Source organism: Ambystoma mexicanum, chromosome 3p (genome assembly GCF_040938575.1).
Source record: "Ambystoma mexicanum isolate Mex_15411 chromosome 3p, UKY_AmexF1_1, whole genome shotgun sequence".
Taxonomy (NCBI): domain Eukaryota; kingdom Metazoa; phylum Chordata; class Amphibia; order Caudata; family Ambystomatidae; genus Ambystoma; species Ambystoma mexicanum.
Window position 1 is genome coordinate 995,372,520 of NC_090925.1, and position 22,252 is coordinate 995,394,771.

Consider the following 22,252-nt stretch of genomic DNA (forward strand, 5'->3'; position numbering starts at 1 on the left):
GGTCCTCGACACCTCTCGACGATCCGTGGCTCCTGCCTGAAAGGGAGTCACTCAAGAAGGATCGGTCGACGCATCGTCGGAGACCTCTACTCCCACCAGGTACATTGGGGGGGTAAAACCTTAATAGGAGGAAGCGAGACTATTGAACATATGGATTGGGCTTGTGCTATATATCTTTATTTACAGGTTGCCCAGGTGGGGGGGGGATCTCCACACAGAACTGTGCCTCATGGTCGGGGTCAGCATTCTGCCTACTGTTTCAACCATCTTGCGTTCCTTCCTATCTCTATTGCTGGTTTCCTAGTTATCAATCTGTGTGACATTTTAACCGTACAGTTGATGCACTTTAATGTGATTTGATAACATTCGTGGTACCACTTTAGAATTGTATATATTTATCATTATTGACTTCCGAGTACAAAGTGCGTTATTGTGATCGTGTACATACCCTTGAATATTAATTATATAAAGACTGTGTTTTCAGTAATACAGTGTGTGGACATTCCTTTGTGGGGGGGTTCGGGGACTACACTGTACTTAAAAACCAGCCTGCATCACCTCCTGAGAAGCTAGGCCTTGATTGCTCGACCACGTACCAATAATAGAGAATCTTGGCTGGGGTCCTCTGTGCCTCTCCTCTACCATATAGAGAGCGGAAGTACAGACACCCCCTACCAGTCTTTACACTTGCCCACCTGTACTCCCCCAGCACTTGTCTAGCGCCTGGGCCCTTCTTCCACTCACCCCTGCATTTGTATGCCCCTCCCCCGGCCGTCACCTATCCCCTCACTCCTCCCCCTGCACTTCTTGTTATTGCACTTGCACAACCCGATTGGCATAAGGCTTAGTAGGACCGTTATTGTTGTTTATCTCACGTGTCTCCCCACCCTTTTTTTGGTCTTGTGGCACCTGGAAAAAACGTTTTGCGGTATAGTGTGCCTTATAAATAATTAATAAATACATTGTTTTGTCAATGATGGCAAGCCATTTTGGTCATGAGGCAGTAAAGAAGCACCAAACCATCACACTCCCACCACTATGCTTGATATTTGAGATGAGGTTGTTCTGTTCTTTCACACTGGCTGTTTTTTGTCAGGGCTCAATTTAAGACTTTGGGCAAGAGGCAGAAGGAGAATGGATTCTTGGAAAGTGTACTAAAACTGGAAAAGGAGGAGTAAAGATAGAAAGGAGGTAGATAAAAATCAATGTCATTTTAAAATGGCATCTAGATTAGCTGATGGGGGAAAATCAGAGGTCATCACAACCAGGGTTTGGCATGAAAAGTGTTAAAGGCTTTTGAGACAGTGCTGGGCAATGCTTCTCTGAGGTTTGTCAAGTATCTCCTGCTTTGATATCCCATATGGTTCTGGATGTTGGGTTTGCCCAGTTATTGCCCACTCTTAGGGGTGAGACGCTCCATCCCACATCTCTGTACTTCTGCCCCCACAACCCCCTGTCCCAAGCTCTCTAAGATTCGCTGATTCCGTGTGGCATCCCTGTAGCCAGGAATTTCGCTCATCGCGGGTTCCTGCGCTTATGCTCACCACTTCTCAGAACAGGAGCACTCTCAACTTCCTTAAAAACTTGCTATCAGTGGCAGCTCAAAAGCACTTGCCATAGCTCTAGGTCTCCTCTCCTTCCTCTTGCATGGTGCTACACTCCATATTGGTGCACGGTATGGAGCATTTTTTATTCTGCAAACCAAGCCAAGTTTGGCTGGCTCTGGACACCTCTTCTCCAGTTTCAAATCCTTATACTGATATGTCCCTCCCTGGTCTAATAGATTACCAGGAGCAGTGAAATGGTTGCAATTGACAGCAGAGCTACCTTCGGCTCTCTCGCAATATGTTATGTACTATCACAAGATAAAATCATAAAAGTATTAGTATTTTCTAAAGGGATTACGTGAAAAAAAAACTCCTTCCTCTCCTTGTTTTGTTTCCCTCTTCACATTTGGTCCCTAGGACTGCAGGATTTCTTTGGAACACTGGGTCCGGTGGTCACTGGGAGGACAAGATTGGTCATCTGGGCAGACAACTGGACAATGGAATCGTAAAGGTTTTTGCTATACATAACATTTCTCATTGAGGCCAAAATGTTTAACCCTGCCCTAAGAACATTTCCCCAGAAGTCTTGTGGATAAGTTATCCATTAACACCATTATTGCTAATTGTTTCTGATAGTTCAGGTATGAACATTCACATTAGTCAAGGCAATTCTGGCATTTAGATCCTTTGATGTTGGTCCTTGAGTTTTTTGTGACTTTTTGGATTATGTGTCAGTTTATTTTTTTTATTTTAATTGATTTTTTATAACGTGCTTAATACCAGAGTTCGGTTTCTAAGCACAGATCCGGAATTCCAACCTCTGTTGCTCTGCGTGGTCTTGCTTCCAAGACCAGCACATTGCCCCTGTACTATCCTCCGTTCCTTATTCTTGGAGAACCTTTGGTAGCACAAGAGTCCTGGGGAAAGCATCTGGGGATTTAAACACTATTTGTGTCTTACAATGGATTGGTGAAGCCTCAAATCGTTAGACATAGTTCTGTAGCCTTTACTAGACTGAAACATCAATATGTTTTTTTGAGCTAAATTTCTTTTGATAGTATAACGTGTCTCTATGCACCTGAATGGTGAAAAATAAAGACACAATGTTGGATTTTACACAGGCTGGGAAACCCCAAACTCATCCCTCAAGATCTACTTAAGCCTTGGATTCTAACCATTCATTTTAATTGACACGAACACACTTGAGTTTTACTCACTTCAGCACATAACACGGATTTCTATATACTCATTGTCCAATTGTACCCATTTTGTTTAAAAATATAATTGGTTGATATAACCCTTATTGAATATTTATCAGTCATTTTGATTCCAGAGGGTTATCATGAAAAAAACCGATGGAATTTGTGTAAATATCATTCTGGTAAACTTTTATTTCACACTATACATGGCTTTTACAGATACAAAAACTTTGCATTCAGGCTGAAACAGGAGTCGAAGGCAGGCTTCATTCATGTGGTACTTTAAGCACACTCTAGCAACACATATGCTGGCAGATTGTAACAAAAGCACAGAAGGCCATTTATACAGCACCTATTTCCAATTCTTTCAACAAAACTATACCAAAATTATAAATGAAACTGTAAAAGGCAAACTCTGCAGCTACAACTCACCCTAGTATACTGAATAGATTTCAAGCTTTCCACTTATGAAAATAGGTAATGCATTAGACGCATGCAATGCAGTGGAGAGGTTTGGTTAAAAATAGCACATTCCCTTGTATCTAACCAGGAAAACAATTAGCTATACGGTTTCAGTTAAGTCACCATTAAGCAACCACCATGACACTAATAATTTTCAATTAATATTATTCGGCTATCCAAACATGTATATGGAAGACTTACAGCCTGTGCTTTCTGGTTAGAGGGGAACATGAACACACTCTGGATCTGCATCATGGCCGCAATGCTCAAAATCTCAGCTGAGCAGCCAAAATTACCTGCAAGAAAAGACAAGAGATCACAAATATTGTGAATGAGTGTATGAGGTTTTGTTTTAAATGGGCGCAAACAAATGAAGCGATGCTATGCAAATAAATACATTTACCATGCTAGACTGCAGGCACGGAAAATAGAAATGTTTCACAACGATGCAAGTTTGCATACCAAGAAGTGCAGGGTGCTTTCAACTTGCTCATTGGCTGAGAAGGCGGTTCAAACATCACAATCATTATACCCGTGGCCCTTTTAGGCTCAAAGTAAACAGGGTTGCTAATTTGTTCAAAGTTTGATGTTGGCTTTTGTGCAAAATAAACACTGAACATTGAAAACGGCAAGGAGAATATCACCTTATTTCAAAGAGGCTAGTAAAAAGAGAGCCAGATGATTATAAATGCTGACCACACCTATTTGGACAGATCTGAATCAGCAACTTGTAGGCCAAAAGCAGGGTAACCCAGAGTCAGAGCTGTGCTTGTATGTCTTTCTACTAGCCCAGCTGTTTCTCACATCTGAGCACGATAAACAGACCGCAATTAACTTCTCACTGCAAGCTGCAGGGATTTCTGGACATCTGAAAAGGTCTCAATCTAGAAGATAGGTCCCAGAAAAGGTGCAACGATACGCCTGGCTATCTGATGCTGCCTGAAAAATAGAATGTTAAAATGAACAGCCATTTTTGTATATTGGTAAGGTAGCCATATTTAATGGCATTAAGAAGCAACAAGAGAGTAGAGGGTTATTTAGAAGAAGCATGGATGTGTAAGCGAGAGACAGCTCTCCCACCTGATAAGAGACAAATGTGCAATTAGAAGGCTGTTTGATGTAATGAAGTGTTCCTTGTTTGAGTGCTTCAACTGTGAGACTTCTACATTTGCTCAGTTCATTTAGACAGATGGGACTGTAGGATTGTTTCCTTGCATTGCAGCAAAAATAACCTGCCTATGTGCCTGCTGAAAAACCTTAATCGTAGAATGGAGTTTGTTTGCTTTGACAGCTTGATGACGTGGACTTGAATGGCCACGGCAAGCTATGACAGTAGCAAGACTGTGGACTGCTTTTTGAATTTCTGGCAAGAGACCTTTTGAAATCTGCACTTGGATATTGGAGAGGCGCTGTACTTACGTTTTGAGTTTACATCATACCTGTATTTTACTAAGTAAGAGGGGTCGGATGCAGATCGAGCAAGCGGTTGCTGCCTCCTATATTGGTAAAAGAACAGGTCTGGACTAGACAGGATATAGAGCATATATACATATTTATTCAGTGGAAAAACTTTGTTAAAGGGATATTATGGTTGCAAGTAAAATCGAAAAACCCCAGAAATTCGCCAGTTATGGTAAGGTAAGCAACCATAACTCGCACCACCACCGTGCACTGCTAAGACTAACACCGTATCCTGCAATGGGCAATGACATGTACATAAAACAATAAGAGATATATGTACCACATCCAAAAATATACAAAAATTGAGAACCGGCTACCCCTCTCTCTGTACTACCAGGTCGGACAAGGTGATCTACAGAATTATGGTAAAGAACAGGCTTTCACTTATCAATTAGTGAGCCAAATCTATGCATAAGACAAAGAATAGGAGCAAACGGAACCAAATCATTCTATACACTAAAAACTAATCACAGCATTATATCTTCTGCATAAATTTATTCAGTGTAAAACACAGTTACAAAATTTGTTAAGAAGAGGAAGAAGAAAGAGAGGGCAACAAAAGTGCAAGCATCAATTTGGTACATCCCCATCTTCTTCTCACTCCCTTACTAAAACACACAATTATTTCCAAAATGGGGTTCGGAAACTAAGTACACATCGCTCTATCTCTTTGAGCAATTTTCGGATACAAGACTAATTATTTAAGCTAGTCTATTGTCACGTGTCGACATGTTTCGGCCATTTCTACAGGACAGACAAATTTCTTTACAGTTGGTAAGCCTCTTTTCCAATCCCCCGTTGTAGGATAGATACAATATCCTGGTAGGACTTGAGCTTTTTGCTAGGTGAATCCTAGCTGTAGTCGAGTTAAATCGATTCCAAAGTGTTCACGGATCACCTCCCGGCCTTTAATTCGGAACAAATTCCAAAAATTTCCAAAAAATGTTCAGGTTGTTTAGGCGCCTTTATTATTGCTCGGTCTATTTTCCGCAGTTTATGCAAGCGGGTGCCGGGACACACAATGGTCTCCACACTTTATGCAGGCCCTCACTGGACACGTCAATCGTTCATTGGTCACCTAAAAACCTTTGTGATGCAAGGCTCGACTTGCGCGGCGCGTTGTCACTCGCGTCCGGGTACTGCTGTTCGTGTCATGCCATCACTGAACAAATTATGTCCACCATCCAGCAGAATATTCTCATTTGGGAAGGATGTCATGCCAAATCCATTCAAAAATGAACATACACCTTTGTTCACAAGGCGCCTTCCTGCGTCTTGTTGAGGAAAAAACACATTGGTGTATCTCCATAGTTACCTAGGAAGAATGTGTGAAAAGATTATCTTTCCATGTGGAAATAGTTCCATTAGTGCTTTCAGCATATGTTTGCATGCAATCTGCAAAGATATTGCACTGAGGTAGCCCAAACTATGTCATCCACACTGGACCACAATGATATCTGGATATTGGAAATGAGACATGTTTTTGCAATGTGCAAATAAAGTCTGCCAGTTTTGGCCAGGCACACCATGCCATGAAACCTCCAATCCAATGTTAGCAGGATTTCCACACATTTCTGTATGCATTTTCAGTTCCACCATCCAAGAATCTCCCACCATCCACACAGTAAGCCTTCTCCTCTCAACAACCAGAGCCATATTCCCTACACACAGCAATGAAAAGAACTGCTACCCTCTCTTGCTATAGATCACAACCAGAAGAGTTAATTGGCTAATCCCCACAGTCCCTTTTCCATGCAAGGCATTCTTAAAAGACCCAGATGTGGCATGCACTGTCTGTGTACACCGTAACACAGAGCAGCCCTTCTTCCCTTTCCACTTGAATCTGTACTTTCAAGCAGTCACACACCCATTCACCAATCACAAATCCAAAAAGTCTACATCCAACTCTGTCATCTCAGTTCAACACTTCAGATGTACTGTTGAACTCTCAAAAATCTCCTGTTACTACCAAGCACCTGCCTCAAGAACTACTATAAAAATCTTCAAGATTTCTATTTGCAGATTCAACCACATCTGCATCTATCAACACTAAGTACAGGTATGCTTATATTTTTTTTAATTATATTTGCAACTCTTTTACAAATGCATATAAACAGGGTTCCTGCCAGTTACCGTGCATTAACCTACTCAATAAACATACCCTTGTTTGTCTCACCTCCTGACATCAAGTGGCAGTTACTTACAATGCTGTGTGGTTGCAAAGTTTTCTTTTAACTAGCATTTTCATAACAGTTTAAAAATACATATTTGCAATTTCAGCAGCACTGTGTCTTTTTTGTAAAAGAAAAGAAAACCACATTTAAAACAATTCCCATTTTCCTGTTTAAGTGACAGATCCTATGTGAAAGTTCAATATATTAACAGTACATGCATACTTGCCAATATGAACCATTATAATCTACCAAGTGTTATTATTTCTTTCATTCTGTCACTTTTAATACCACTTCTCCCACTAACAAAGTTACACTAAAATTGCCACAATACAAAGTCAAAATGAAAACTGTCGTTCTCTTTCCCTACTTAAGGAGCCCGCCAGCCTCTTTTCCTTTACAGATGGGGAGCAGGTGCAAGTGCATGTAGGTCACCAGTCCTAAGCCCTGCCCACCTGGTGCCATACTGTTTGCTGCTCGTTTTCCCCCACTTAGCGAGCCCCACCCACCTGGTGCCTTCCTGGTAGCCGCTCTTTTTCCCTACTTAAGGAGCCCTCCAGCCTCTTTTCCTTTGCAGATGGGGAGCAGTAAGTTGTGCAAGTTGTGTAACACTTCCTGCCTCTTGTATTTCGCTGCCCCCTCGTATGCATGCGATGCCTGTATGCCTGCCCCTTGTATTTCGCTGCCCCCCTGTTGCTCTTTTGTCAATCTCCAGCACTACCAGAAATGTCGTCAGGCCTAGTACGATCGTTGCTTGTTTGTTCCTCTCCCCCTCTCCTTTACTTTTTGTCATTCCTCTGCACTACCTGAAATGTCATCGGGCATAGTATGATACTTGTTGTCTGTTTCCAACTTGGGCCCTTCCTCTCCTCTATCTCTGTCTCTACCTGTGGTGTCCCCCCAGGGTCTAACCTCTCTCCCTGGCTGTTCAACCAATACCTGGTACTTCTTGCCCACTGCATTGCTGCACTCTGCCCCAACTTTCAGTGCTATGCGGATGACACTCTGCTCATTTTCAGGCTACGTTCGGCCGCCTCTTCTCCGTCTCTCATCGCTGATTGTCTCCCATCCAGGAGTGGTGTGCCGCCAATGATCTCTGCCTCAGTGCCAGTAAGATCGAGATTCTCCTCATCGGCACACCCGCTCTCTCCTTTCCTGTCACTCTCTGGCTGGCCTCTCTGCTCCCACCTGTAAGGCTAAAAACCTCGGGGTCATCTTCGACTCCACACTCTCCTTCTCTCCTCACATCTCTGACGTCTCCAAGAAGTCACACTACCAGCTAAACCTCCTCAGAGGTATTCTTCCTTTCCTCTCCTTACCCCAGAAGCTCAGTGTCTCCAGAGCTCTAGTCCTCTCTAGGCTGGACTACTCCAACAGCCTCTTTCTAAATCTGCCTGCTTCTACTCTCCGCCCTCTGCAACTCATCCAGAACAGGACTGCGAGACTGGTCCTTGGCCTCAAGCCCAGGGATCGTATCTCTCCAGGACTGAAATCTCTACACTGGCTCCCAGTGGCTGCGAGGAGTAAGTTCACAACCCTTTGCATTGTCCACAAGGCCTTCTGGGGCTTGGGGCCTCAATACCTTCAACTCTCTCTTCCTAAATATCTCCTTCTCGAGCTCTTCACTCATCCGCCTCCAACTCCCTCAGGGTCATTCGCTTCTCCAAGCAACGAGTAAGTGGTAGATCTCTTTTTTCGGCTTGCACCCTCTTGAACAGCCTCCCTGCCTCCCTGAAACTCGAGGAGAACCATCTCCGGTTCTGGAAGCACCTCAAAACCTTCCTCTTTGCTTCTGCTTTCTCTCCTCCCCTCCCCTGCGGAACTCCTGGCTGAAACTGCTCTGGTTACCTGGCCACCCTCTGATCTCGGGCCCAGGTCCCCTGCCCGCCAGTTGCACACCTGCACTGCCTTTCCTGGCAGCCTCCGCACTTTCTGTATCCCTACAGTCCCCCACCAGCACTTAACACCTGATGTCTGCACTTACCCTTGCACTTGCCACCAGCTGGCCGTACTTCTCTTATTGTTTTATGTATTCTATTTATCCCATGTACTGCACTGTCCCCCACCCCCCACGCCCCACTTTTCCCCTTCCCCTGCACTTGCACGATCTGAACGACACTTGGCCTAGTAGCATTGTTGTCTGTCTTCCCTCTGCCCCCCCTTGCCGCGTCGTGCCTTGAAACACTTGTGTATAGGTGCTTTATAAATGCCATAGCATATCATATATCTCATCTCGTACCACCCCCCCCCGCCTCCCCTTCCTTATCATTGTCAAAGTTCTTGCACTATCTGAAATGTCGTCAGGCCTAGTAGGATAGCTAATTTCACATTCTTAATGTCTCAAGGCCTCGTAAGAATGTCATTGTATTTTCCTTTGCCTTGAGGCGCTTTGAAACACATGTGTATAGGAGCTATCCAATTAAACTATCAATATCAATATATTATTAAAGCATGGCATGTACATGGAATGAAAAATAGCAAAATTCAATGAGTTTACAAACAGTACTGTGTGTAATTTTTAAAAAATAAATGAAAGAAAATGGAAACGAGTTCTCCAACATTTTGAAATAACACTCAGTGTGTGCAATTTTATTAACTTTCACGCACATGCATACTTGCTAACATTCCCCTTTCTAATTTGTACGTGCATATTGGCTCCTCGATTTTTCTCTGCATTCTGGGACTTGTAGTGCAGCTTTTCTAATGCAAATAGTGCAACCACAAATCCCACAATACAAACAAAATAACTATCATTTAATAAGCAACTACACATTCATTAGAATCCTTCACATTAGCAAGTATGCATGTACTGACACCAGAATAAACCTTCACACAAGTGCCACTTAAAATTGTTCTACAAGTATTTTCCATCTTCATTTCTTTTTTATAAAAAAGTTACGCACAATGCTGCTAAAAATCCACAAAAACATTTTTTACTTTCATGTACAGCCTCCCAAAAATGACAGCTTTTTAAACGCTCAGCATTTTCCATTTTGTATTGTATAAAAATGTCCCTTTCTTGCTGCGGCCCGTTAGGCATACTTCACACGGGACCAACGGCCCCATTAGCAATGGTGCCAATGCTCCCATGTCCACATTCCCGTACAGTCTTATGCAAATCCACGGGAATAGGGACTAACATTTTCCGGCACCTGACTTTCCAGGCCAACAGGACTTGTAATGTCCTGGTGGCACTGGGAAGCTATGTGCCGAAAAAGTATTAGAAGTCTGGTTGCAACCCATCTGCAGCACCGGCAGGGTTACCACCATACTCGTAATGAGGCCCAATATTATCCCAACAACTCCTCCTACATTCATAAATAATGTCTTCTTGTACTAAAATTACTTCACCATTATCGTACATACCCACTCATTTTCTTCTTTTGCAATGGCAGTGAAGAACAACCTCCTGGAAGAAGACAATCTGAAGAAAACTACTCTTCACATCCTACAAAGTAAGTGCAGTAGAGTAGTAGAATTCTTTCTGTTACTCGTACAGTATTGTTTAGTCGCATAGTAGCCTACAGAATTCCTTTTAAATCAACATTTATTCCACTCTTATTCATTACACCTCAACATGTACACTCTTTGTATTCTCATTTAAAAACCATTATTATAAATCCCACTATTATCCTGAAAACATTGTAATGTCCTTACTTACTCATTGACACTACTACTCTCTTATGCACTAAACCAAGCCATTCACACACAGCTACTCTTACACCTTCCCCAACCACAACAAGCAGCCCATTGCACAATCACACAGCCCTCTATGTATGTCTGCCATCATATTCACACACTATATTGCACAACTTTCAAACCCACACCTTCCTTTTTTCTCCAACAGACATAACACAATGCCTACAAAAAAGCAACAGCGTAGAAAACAAAGAATAAATGGAGCAGATAAAATTAAAAGCATGCCAAATACTCCTCCACTTCTAGCAGAATGTATACCAAATACAAACAAAACTGCTAATACAGTCACTCAACTGAACTAAACCAGCAACCACTAAAAAATAAAACTAGGGCCCATCTTCTCCAAAAAAAACTATAACGAAGAAAACTGCTCATGACCCTACCACTATATCTACCAATGTTAAAGTAGCCACAGTTAAGCATTCCAAAAATGTGTTCATTTTACAAAAAACGTGCCACCGCAGAGTACTGTACAATCTTATGAAAACAGCTGAAAAGCCACCCTCTACCCTTATAAATGACTGCAGAAGACTAATCCTGGAAGCTCTCATTGACAGCACAATTCTAATCAAAAGAAAATGGTTTAAATTAATTATAAACAGAATGCAACTACTAATAAAATGAATCAGTAAATTAGATAAAGTACTTCTAAACATGCACAATGTGAACATTGATACCTTTTCGAACTTCTGAGAAGGTGAATGGATTCACACAAGCAGCACAGAACCATATTTAAATGAAGAGGCTTATAAACAAGAACAGAAAAACCCAATTGAAATACATAGTAATGGCCGAGGGTATGAAATGCTAGAAAACACCATTATGGCACAAGAAACCCTTATCGAAAAAACATCCCCAACAAACGTTCAATCAACTGTTCCTTTCACCCAACCAATACATCCAGTCCACAAATGGCCATGCAGCACAATGTGTAATGTATGGCAACAATCCTCGAAATCTTTATGACAATTCCTCAATCACTATGTGAAAGTAAAAGGCTAAATTAGAATAAAAACTTTACAAACTAAGTATTCCTGTGCAGTGCGCAACTACACTGGACTGAGAGGACATTCATTACCCTGCATTTCAGGACCTGCTTGCAAAAGCACCTTCCACCACATCAAAATGTTAGGAACACACCATTCCACTATAAGCAGTCTTCTGCAGAGACTGTACTATGCAAAATGTCCTGCTTTACAACTGCAACAATTTAATAACATTCTCCTACATGGAACAGATAAATAACTCTTTCAACAAATAGAACACATACCAAGTAAATATTTTGGAAGTGAAGATGACTTAGAAAATTCAGTAACTTTAGAGAACATTAGCGAAAACCTTACAAACACCAATCTTCTAATAAACACATAAAAAAAGAAATAGCAAAGTTTAAAAGCACATCTGCTGAAGTACCAAACCAAGTATGTGTGTGTTCTCACAGACATTTTTATAAAAAGAGCACAAAAACTGCAAATATGACTTACAAAATAGAGAACAATGAGGAATCCCAATGGTTCCAATAAGCTTTATATCTTATAACTGAAAATAAAGACAAAATAAGTGACCCCTCAATACTTTGCACATACTGCAATGCAAAGCTGTATAATAACCAAATGCTGTCACGTTCTGTTACTATTAACTTGGACATATTCCCACTTCAACAGCTTAATTTGTTTGAAAGCATTATAATCCAAACAGTACACCCATTTCAAGCTATAATACACCTTCAACCCAAAACAGCCAAATTGCCTCCTTCTGAATTATTAAAAGGCATTCATGGCAAAGTAGCATAGTTGCCATTAGATCTTAATGAAAATGTTGAAAATCTAGGAGTGAAACAGCAAACAGATCAATCTTCGATTATCCTAGTTAATGGTGTACCAACAAAAGACAAATAAATTTGGCAACAGCTAGTAGACCTAAACAAAGTTAGAAAAGCCCTACACTATCTAAAAGAAAACAAAGATATAAACATTGAACAGAACGTAAGAGAAACCACCCAAATAATTCAGGATTCATCACCAACTGCGATGAGGCAACTATGGGTCAAGATCTTGTGTGGAAACATATGTCACAAGATATACGCAAAGACCAGTATTACAAAAGATATATATTCAATTTTATTTTTCTGGTGCATGCTAAAAAGCTAGGACAACAACGGTCCATTTTTTTTACAAAAAAGACAGCATATAATAACATATAACAACAATGAGTTAGACACTGTATTCAAAAGCATACAAATGTATCTGTTGGCAATTGTCAAAATTCAATAAAGCCCATTGCTAATTTCAAGTGGTGTTAGTATAACAAGGTGACTTCCAATCATAGGCATTTATCAATAATTTTGCAGAGAAGCCCCTATAGAAGATGTGTCGACAGAAATGACTGTTTCCAGCCTTAGATATGTAAAACCGCAAGGTGATGCATCTCAACTGTTGTAACCTGGACACCTGGTAGTCCAACTAAGGCTTTCGTCAGGACACACAGAGGACACCTGGTGTTAGATGTCATGTTTTCAAGGGGGATGCTTTTTATTAACCAGTGTACCTACACAAAAACACAGAAAAATCAAGCTGTTAAAAACCAGCTCAGTGGCGAATTTTAATTATAATGTTGCCTCATTATTCTTAATATTTCCAAACCTTTGACAAATTGCTAAATGTGCATCGAAGATATATCTATATTCAATAATCTATATACCACTTTCTAATATTCGGATGCAGCTTATTCATCCTTTAGTGTTTTTCTTATTTGACTAGCCTGATAATCCTTAAGTAATAATCAAGACCCTCATGTGTACTCCGAAGTCTAGAATATAGAGAGATATTTAAACATGTCTGCTACCCAACTACTTCAAAAGATAAAAGACAAAGATGAAGTTTTGCAAGTATCACAAATCTCTTGGCGAACATGCGTGGTACAAAAGAATATTGGTTCCGACGTCACGCTGATGTACGCTGTATGCTAAGGAACCTCGGCCCACCCACATGGTTTGTTACTTTAAGTGTGCAGAATATGCATGGGATGACTTGCATGACTTATTATGCATAGCAAACCAAACCTAAGAAGGAATAGACATAAAAAGACCAGGAGAACTCTGTTCCACTGTTTTGCAGTTTATTCAGAAATACATATCCTGCGACATCCCTTCAGAAACCACACATAGTGTGCTACATAAACACATTTTACGCTTCCAAAAACATAAGTGTGGCAAATACTGCCAATGTAGATATAAAAATAAAGGCAAATACTACACCAATTGCTGCTTTGGTTTCCCTAGACAAGTTTCAGCAAAAGGACAAGTAAACAGCTTCATGTCCTCTGTGATCAAAAAATGTGTGAAAGGCAAATTGCCTAAAAACACATAGAGCATTAAAAGAAACGAAGCTTCAAAGTACATGAATGATTATAATGCAATCATTGCCCTATTGTGGAATGCAAACATAGATATACAATATATTGCAGACAATTCCAATGCTGTTGTAAGATATGTTACAGCCTACCTAACCAAAGCTGAGAAAACAGAGCTAAAAGACGTCTTGGCTAACATATCATCTGACAAAATACTGTCCCAAAAAGTGTACAGCTTTGTCATAAATATCCTGTCCCATAAAGAATGTGGATGCTACGATGCTGTAGACTGTTTAACAGGCACAGCCTAATATGGCGAATCTGAACACATAGTCTGGCTAATCCTTGGTCCAGCTGCACCCAGAAAAAGAGTGCTTAAATCCTACCAATACACAGAAACAATAGCCAAAAATGATCCCAGGACATTTAAAAAAACTATTTATTAGACACATACCACCCAAACAGAAGTACTGCTTTGGAAAATATGCGCCTGTACCACATAGCCCAAATGTCTCCTACAAAAATGTGAAACCAGATGAACAATGTGGAAAATATGTGGTCTCAGCTTGTGAATGAAGCATCGTCAAACTTACCCAACCCATCCTAATCATAGAAAATGATAATTTAAAACTCCTCAACATAGAGAACTGTACTACATGGTTCTACTGCAACTTTTAAACCATGGAGAAAAGAAGAGGATTTATTGGGTAACTATGACTTATGTGAAGCTGCATTCAATGCAAATGAAAGCAGTATAGCACATGTTAATTTCAAGCAATACAAAACCATGTTGGACAATGAACGTCTACAAGAGGAAGAAATTCAAGCACAACTAAATGAAAGCAGTGAGCCTTCTGTTACAGGAAGCCAATAACCACTTGGAGAGCCACTCATTGTATATGAAGCAGAAATAGCCATGACTGAAGTAGAACACCAGGCATCAATATGAACAATCAGAAGAAGACTTGCCAGTGCTGAAATCACAGCTAAATGATGAGCAACTTGGCATTTACCTAGAAGTGACTAAGGAAATTGAACATGGTTTAAAGCATGAAAGCAAACATATAGCTGCCAAAATTATAAAAACCTCTACTCCTCTATGTAAATAGTGAAGCTGGTTAATTTAAATCATCAGCAAATTCCTACAAAAGTTAATAAACAACCTTTCATCTGTTGTAACAGTACACACCGGTTTAGCTGCCTACAACATAGGAGGTCTTACTTTACACTGACTACTGTTCCTTCCAGTAGAACACCAAAACAAATTAGAGTACTACAAACTATCAATAGAAGCTGCTACTGAAGTACGCAGAATTCTCAAACAAATGAAAATGCTCCTAATAAATGAGGTAAGCATGGTTTCCAACCTCAGATTTCAAGAAGTCCTTAAAACGAACTACGAACAACTATTTGGAGGAAAACACGTTATTGTTTTTGGAGATCTTCTACAATTAATACCAGTGAATAGTGAACCTATTTTTAAAACCTAAGGACACAACAGTGCCGCAACACACTTGGCAGCGTAGGAAATTTAAATCTCTGGCAACATTTCCAATACAGAGAACTAACTCAAAACATGTGTCTGTCTGCAGACCTCACCTATGCTAACATTTAAAAAAAAACATTAGAACTGGTCTTCTTTCTAAAGATGCACAATACATCTTTAATAGTACACTCATCCATGATCTATATGGGCATGACATCTGCTCCTGATGTTGTGGAACAATTAATACAAACAATTGTAAAATGTATGTCCTTAATGCCAACCCTAGCAAACTGTACTCAATTCAATGAGACAAGGTTAAAAAAAGAAATGCAACCAATGGTGCATATTAGCTCCAGAGACAAACTGGAAGTGCACGGCATGACACTTCATATGTGTCAACGAGCAACAGCACAACTAAATAGCCTAGACAAATGTATCTCCAACAAAGCTGGTTTGGAGAACATGTTAATGTGTTTAAACGGCAGAGTAATTCTGAAACGTAACCTTGATGTGGAGCAAAGTTCAGTCAATGGAACAATTGGTACAGTTGTTGGCTTCCAAACGTATCCACATAACTTTCAGTTTGTCAACATCCACTTTGACAAACTTTCAGACGTTAAAAGGATAGGACGCTCAACAGCATGATTCCTTCTTTTCAAAGACATGTATGTACGCAGAGACAATTCTCTCTGTCTCTTGCATATGCAGTCACTATTCACAAATCGCAAGGTCTAACCCTAGATCAGGCATTTATTGACATTGGCAGCACAGTCTTTAAAGAAGGTTTGAGTTATGTAGCACAGAACTTATAAGCGATCTTCCAACAATACCACCCAAGAAACTAAAAACAACTGCTACTCCATCAAGTAGTACAACCACAAAGGTATCTAGTGCAAACACAACTGCACATCCATCAGCAGATATAAAGAGAAATATTTCTTCTAAGAAAACAAGTGGAGGTCCAGCAAATGAGACAGACAGAACTCTCTGCTCCATTAAAAGTTTCCAACACAACTGGTGTAAATTGCTATGCAAATGTAGCAATCAATCTTCTGTTGCAATTGCCACCAATTGTTCAAAACATTTACTAGAACAGCTCAGACCAGTTGTGTTTACAAATGCTCATCCTTCATAGAAATGCAACACATAATCCTGACAACGCTTACAGTGTCTCAGGAATAAGGCAAGAATTGGACTACTGTGCAGGAATGGTAGAATTCACCATAAACACACAGGAAGATCCACAAGAATGTATAATGTACTTACTGCAAGTATTGGAAACCAAAAACATACCTATAAATGAAATCTTCCAGATTTCATACACGTGGAAACATGCATGCAGTATATGCAACCATGTTGCACAAGAGCTCATCCCTAATGAACGATTTGTGTATGTGTCTATACCAAAATGTGAATCCATTCCATTTCATCAGCTGGTGCAAAATGCAAATCATGCCATATTATGTACTTTTTGCAATTCAATCGTTCCCCTTGAACATAAACTCACATAGCCAATATGCAATACTAATGCTTTTAAGGTACAACACAATTGATACCCAAAACAACTGCAAGCTTACTACCGTCACACATGGGCAAGTATCTCTTGGCAAGAAAACCATCACAACAGTAGGCACAATCTACCACACTGGTGCCACAACCACTGCAGGTCACTATACTGCATACATTAAAAAAGATGTGGTTGGTTTGAATACAACAACAATGCCACTACACTAAAACAGAGATTACCAGCAAATCTATCAAATGGCTACTTAATAATCTTTAAACCTAAATTTAGTCACTGACCTTTTAAACTATCAACAGTTAGTGCACGTTAAACATTCCCTTAAGTACTGCACACTTCAAACAAACGTACGGTGTAACACTCGCCTAAATGTAATTTTTGTTTTTTTAATGCTGTATAGATTTTTTCCCCAATGACCCAATGATTATGCAAACAGAAACAACAACTAATGTTGTTTCAAACATAATACTTAGAAGAAAAAATTACTTTCTTACCTGGTAACTTTCTTTCGATGGGATGTTCCGACGACATATTCCACATCTATGACAGGTAATCACCACAGCTGTGATGCTTCAGAACATTTTCGGCGTCCTGCGTTGATGACGTCGATGCGCTGTCCTCGAGGGCCTCCGTCGAGCCGACGTCACCGGATGTTATAAGTAGGACGCACGACGCCCATGGCCAGTGTTGTAGTTTTTTCCCAGAACGTGTGGCACTAATCTTCTGCCAGTATGACCACAGAAAGCCTTGCGGAAACGTAAGCTGCAATCGCATAAGAAATTCTGTAGCGGGGCAGGCTGGGAGGGTACGATATGGAATACGTCTTCGGAACATCCCATCGAAAGAACGTTACCAGGTAAGAAAGTAACTTGTTCTTCGAGAGGATTGGTTCCTCTGACATATTCCATATCTATGACAGACTCCCAAAGCAGTACCAACGTATGGAGGAGGGAAAAGAATTTAGAATTAGAAATTTAGAATGCCCAATTAAATTGCAGAGTAGAGGACCGCCTTGCCAAAGGCCAGATCCTGCCCATGGATAGAATCTAGGGAGTAGTGTCTTACAAAAGTATGGACCGAAGCCCATGTGGCTGCTTCACAAATGTTACAAATGGGAACACCCCTCTGCAGAGCAGTAGAGGCAGCCACACCCCTAGTAGAATGGGCCCGTAAGCCTACCAGAGGGTCCTTACCGGCCAAGCGGTAACATTCAGAAATTGCCAAGATAATCCATCTAGACAAAGTCTGCTTAGTAACAGCTTGTCCCAAACGCCTTCCAGCGTATCCTATAAAGAGCTGATCGTCCACTCTGACCCGGGACATGCGTGAGATGTAGAAACTTAAAGCTCTCCTAGTATCCAACCTATGGAGCCTCTCCTCTTCCTTACCAGGATACGGAGGAGGATAGAACGCCGGAAGAATGACCTTCTGGCTTAAATGAAATTCCGACACAACTTTCGGAAGAAAAGAAGGACAAACCCTAAGGACAACCCTGTCCTTATGAAACACTGTGAAGGGTGGCTTAACAGAAAGTGCCTGCAACTCACTCACTCTGCGAGCGGAAGTAACTGCAACTGAAAATACACTTTTAAGGGTTAACAGTCTCAAAGGACAAGAATGTAAAGGCTCAAATGGAGCACCCATGAGGAATTTTAGAACCAGGTTCAAATCCCAACCAGGCACCTGGAAAGGTGACGGCGGAAACACATTAGTGAGCCCTTTCAGAAACCGAGAAATTAAAGGAATTTTAAAATAAGAACACTCCTCAGACGAGCGCTTAAATATGGACAGCGCCGCCAGGTTAACCTTTAATGGTACCCACTTGCAGGCCCTTGTGGGCTAAGGAAAGTAAAAAGGACAGAACCACAGGAATGTCACATGAAAAAGGATCCACATTCTGAACACTGCACCAATCGCAGAACTTTCTCCAACGGCAACGGTACAGGGACTTTGTTGCCGGCCTTCTGGCTGAAGGCAACACCTCCATCACATCTTCAGGGAGGTCTCAATCCTTATACCTCAACCTTTCAGAAGCCAAGCGTGAAGGTTGAAGGATCTGACCTCTGGATGGAGAACCTAACCCCCCTCCCGTGAGAGCAGATCGTCTCGGTAGGGAAGCTGGCGTGGAGGGCAGATGGACAAGTCGAGAAGGTTCGGGTACCACGTTCTCCGGGCCCATGCCGGAGCAATGAGGATCATCTGGGAATTGAACCTCCGTAACCTCTGCAGCACTTGCAGAATGATGGGGACTGGAACAAACGCGTACAGCAGTGGGAAGAACCACTCCACCACGAACGTGTCCCCTAGAGCTCCTCTTGGAGGAAATTCCTGCGAGCAGAACCTTTCGCACTTCCGGTTGACACTGGTGGCGAAGAGATCCACTTGTGGGGTCCCCCAAAGGGCGAAGATCTTGAGAAGAATCTCCTGAGCCAGCTCCCACTCGTGAGAGATCGTGCTTTGCCTGCTCAGATCGTCCGCCATCACGTTTTCGTCTCCGGCCAGATGAACTGCAGAGATCAAAATTTCCTGCTGGATGGCCCAGAACCAGAGCTGCATCGCCTCTCTGCACAGAGGAAGTGACCGTGCCCCCCCCCCTTTTTGTTGAGGCAGTGCACGGCCACCGTGTTTTCGGTCAGAATCAGGACATTCTTCCCTCGCACAGTCGGCAGAAAAGCCTTCAGGGCAAGTCTGATGGCCCTCAGCTCCAACAGATTGATATGGAGTCTGGACTCGGACGGAGACCAACGACCGCTGACTATCAACTCGTTGGCATGAGCTCCCCATCCCATGAGGGATACGATCATCACCTCTGGCCAGGGTAGCCAAAACGTAGCCCCTTCATCAGATTGCCTTCGACGGCCCACCACAGAAGGTCCTGGGCGACCGAGGGCAGCACTTGAACGGTATCCGACATATTGCCGGAGGACTGTGACCACTGCATCTTGAGAGCCCACTGCAGGGATCTCATCAGCAGCCGTGCCTCTGGCACCAGAAGAATGCAGGATTCCATAAGGCCGAGCAACCTCAAGAACTCGAACGCTGGGAGACTCTGGGCAAGTTGAAACTTGTGCACCATCTGCAGAATGTGATGAGCCCTCACCAGGGGAGGGAAACACTGCCCTAGGGATGTGTCGAGCACTGCTCCGATGTACTGGAGCCACTGTGTTGGCATCAAATGGGACTTCTTTACGTTGATGGAGAAGCCCAGCCTGTGAAGGGAGTGGCAGTTGACTGACAGATGATCCAGGACTTGCTCGGGAGAACGCGCCCTGATTAACCAATCGTCCAGGTAGGGGTAGACGTGAATCCCCCTTTCCTGAGATACGCTGCCACCACCAACATGAGCTTGGTGAAAACCCTCGGGGCGGAGGTCAATCCGAACGGCAGGACCCGAAACTGAAAGTGCGAGTTGCCAACCGCGAACCTCAGGTACTTCTTGTGCTTGGGATGGATCGGCACATGAAAATAAGCGCCCTTGAGGTCGAGACACACCAACCAGTCCTGAAGTCGAAGGGCCTGGAGGACTTGAGAGAGTAACCATGTTGAACTTGTCCTTCCTGAGGAGCTTGTTCAAACCACGCAAGTCCATGATGGGTCTCAATCCTCCGTCTTTCTTTGGAATCAAAAAATATGGGGAATACCATCCCTTGTTCCTCTCCACTACAGGCACCAGTTCTATGGTGCCTTTCTCCAGCAGGGATTTGATTTCCTGCGCAAGGAGCGGATTCGGACTCTACAAAAAGACAAATGGTGGATTGTTGTGAGGCCTCTGCTGGAAAGGAAGACAGTAGCTGTGGGCTATGATCTCCAGAACCCACACATCTGAAGTAATGGCACGCCATTCTACAAGATGCTGCGCCAGCCTTCCCCCAACCGGCGAACCATGGGACATGGCCTCATGACTGACCTGAAGTGGCTGCAGCAGTGCCTGAGGGCAAAGAGGCAACTGCCCGAGCAGCCTTGGCACCTCGAGTACCTTGTTTTCCACCGTTGGTACTCCTACGTTGGCCTCTTTGACTTGCAGCTCCCCTCGATCTACCAAAGGTTGAGTAAAATCGAAAGGAACCTCCCCTCCATTGCTGTCCCATAGGACGAAAAGGCGGAGGTTGGTGAACTGCAGCGCTCAACGACTTCGCTGCAGCCTTCGAGGTCTGTAACCTCTCAAGGCTTTCGTCAGCTTTGCTGCCAAAAAGATGGTCACCATCAAAGGGCATGTTGAGAAGTCAGGCTTGTACACCCGGAGCAAACCCCGACTTCCCCAACCACGCAAATCAGCGCATCACGGTGCTCGCCGCCATGGACCGGTTGACACAGTGTGCCACGTCCAGACCCGACTGAACGGATTCACACATGGCATCCTTGCCATCCTGTACAACGGCAAGAAAGCCAGCCCGTTCCTCCCCTTCGGGAATATGTTCAGCCGCTAACCAAACACAATTCCACAGAGTATGAGTGAAACGTGCTAAGGCACACACAGAGTTGACTGCTTTCAAAGCCATACCCCCTGAAGAAAACACTTTCTTCGCCCAACCGTCAAAACACTTGTCGTCCCTATCAGGTGGGATGGTAGGGTACAACGCCTGTTTAGCCGCGGCCATAGTCGCCTGCACCACCAAACTCTCCGGAGTAGGGTGCATGGACAAGTAGCCGGGGTCGTCACTGGCTGGGCGGTATTTTTTCGGCAACGACTTACCCACTGCCAGAAGACTCTCTGGAGCAGTCCAAGCCGCTGCCACCCTTCTTTGCAAGGCCATATGGAGTGGCAGTACCGGGTCAGTTGGTGGACCTTGGTCCAAGATATCTGTCAGGTCATCCTGCAGAAAATCCACTGGTGGTGCAGAGTACCCAAGTACTCCGACACCCTTGACATGAGCCGCCGGTACGAAGACTCTGTGTGCGTGCCAGGCTCAGGCCTACCAAACTCCACCTCCGGAGAGGTGTCCAGACCACTGGCGTGCAAAGACTGACGCATGTCTTCGATCTGGCTATGACCAGATAATAGGTCGTCAGGTACCTCATCAGGAACCAAACCTTCATCAGACCCTTCTTCCATCTCAGAAATGTAATCCAGAGGTTGGAATGGGGGCACAGAAAAAGGGACAAACACATTATGTGACTTGGCCAGAGCCATTTTCCGTGTTTCCACCGGTCTCTGGGGTACCTCCGACAAAGCATCCTTGAAAGGCGTCGATAGTATCGGTGTCGACGTTGAGTGTGGCGGCGACGGCTTCGACACAGGCCTCGAGGGCGGTGCCCCGAGCGTGTCCTTCGACGACCTAGGCGCCGATGGCGTCGCTGGCTTCCTCGGAGCCGGAGCCTCGAGGGAACCTCTCGACGGACATAGCGCCGATGGC

At 43.0% G+C, this 22,252-nt stretch overlaps 1 protein-coding gene across 2 annotated transcripts in view; it reads right to left on the reverse strand.

Moving 5' to 3' along the window:
• The window catches only part of DHX35 (DEAH-box helicase 35), a 2,070,470-nt gene that overhangs the window by 672,305 nt on the left and 1,375,913 nt on the right, over positions 1 to 22,252 (reverse strand). For both annotated transcript variants that reach the window (XM_069652289.1, XM_069652288.1), the window contains one exon: positions 3,410 to 3,504. In XM_069652289.1, coding sequence (XP_069508390.1) covers positions 3,410 to 3,504 — 95 coding nt within the window. The remainder of the gene's footprint in view (positions 1 to 3,409; positions 3,505 to 22,252) is intronic.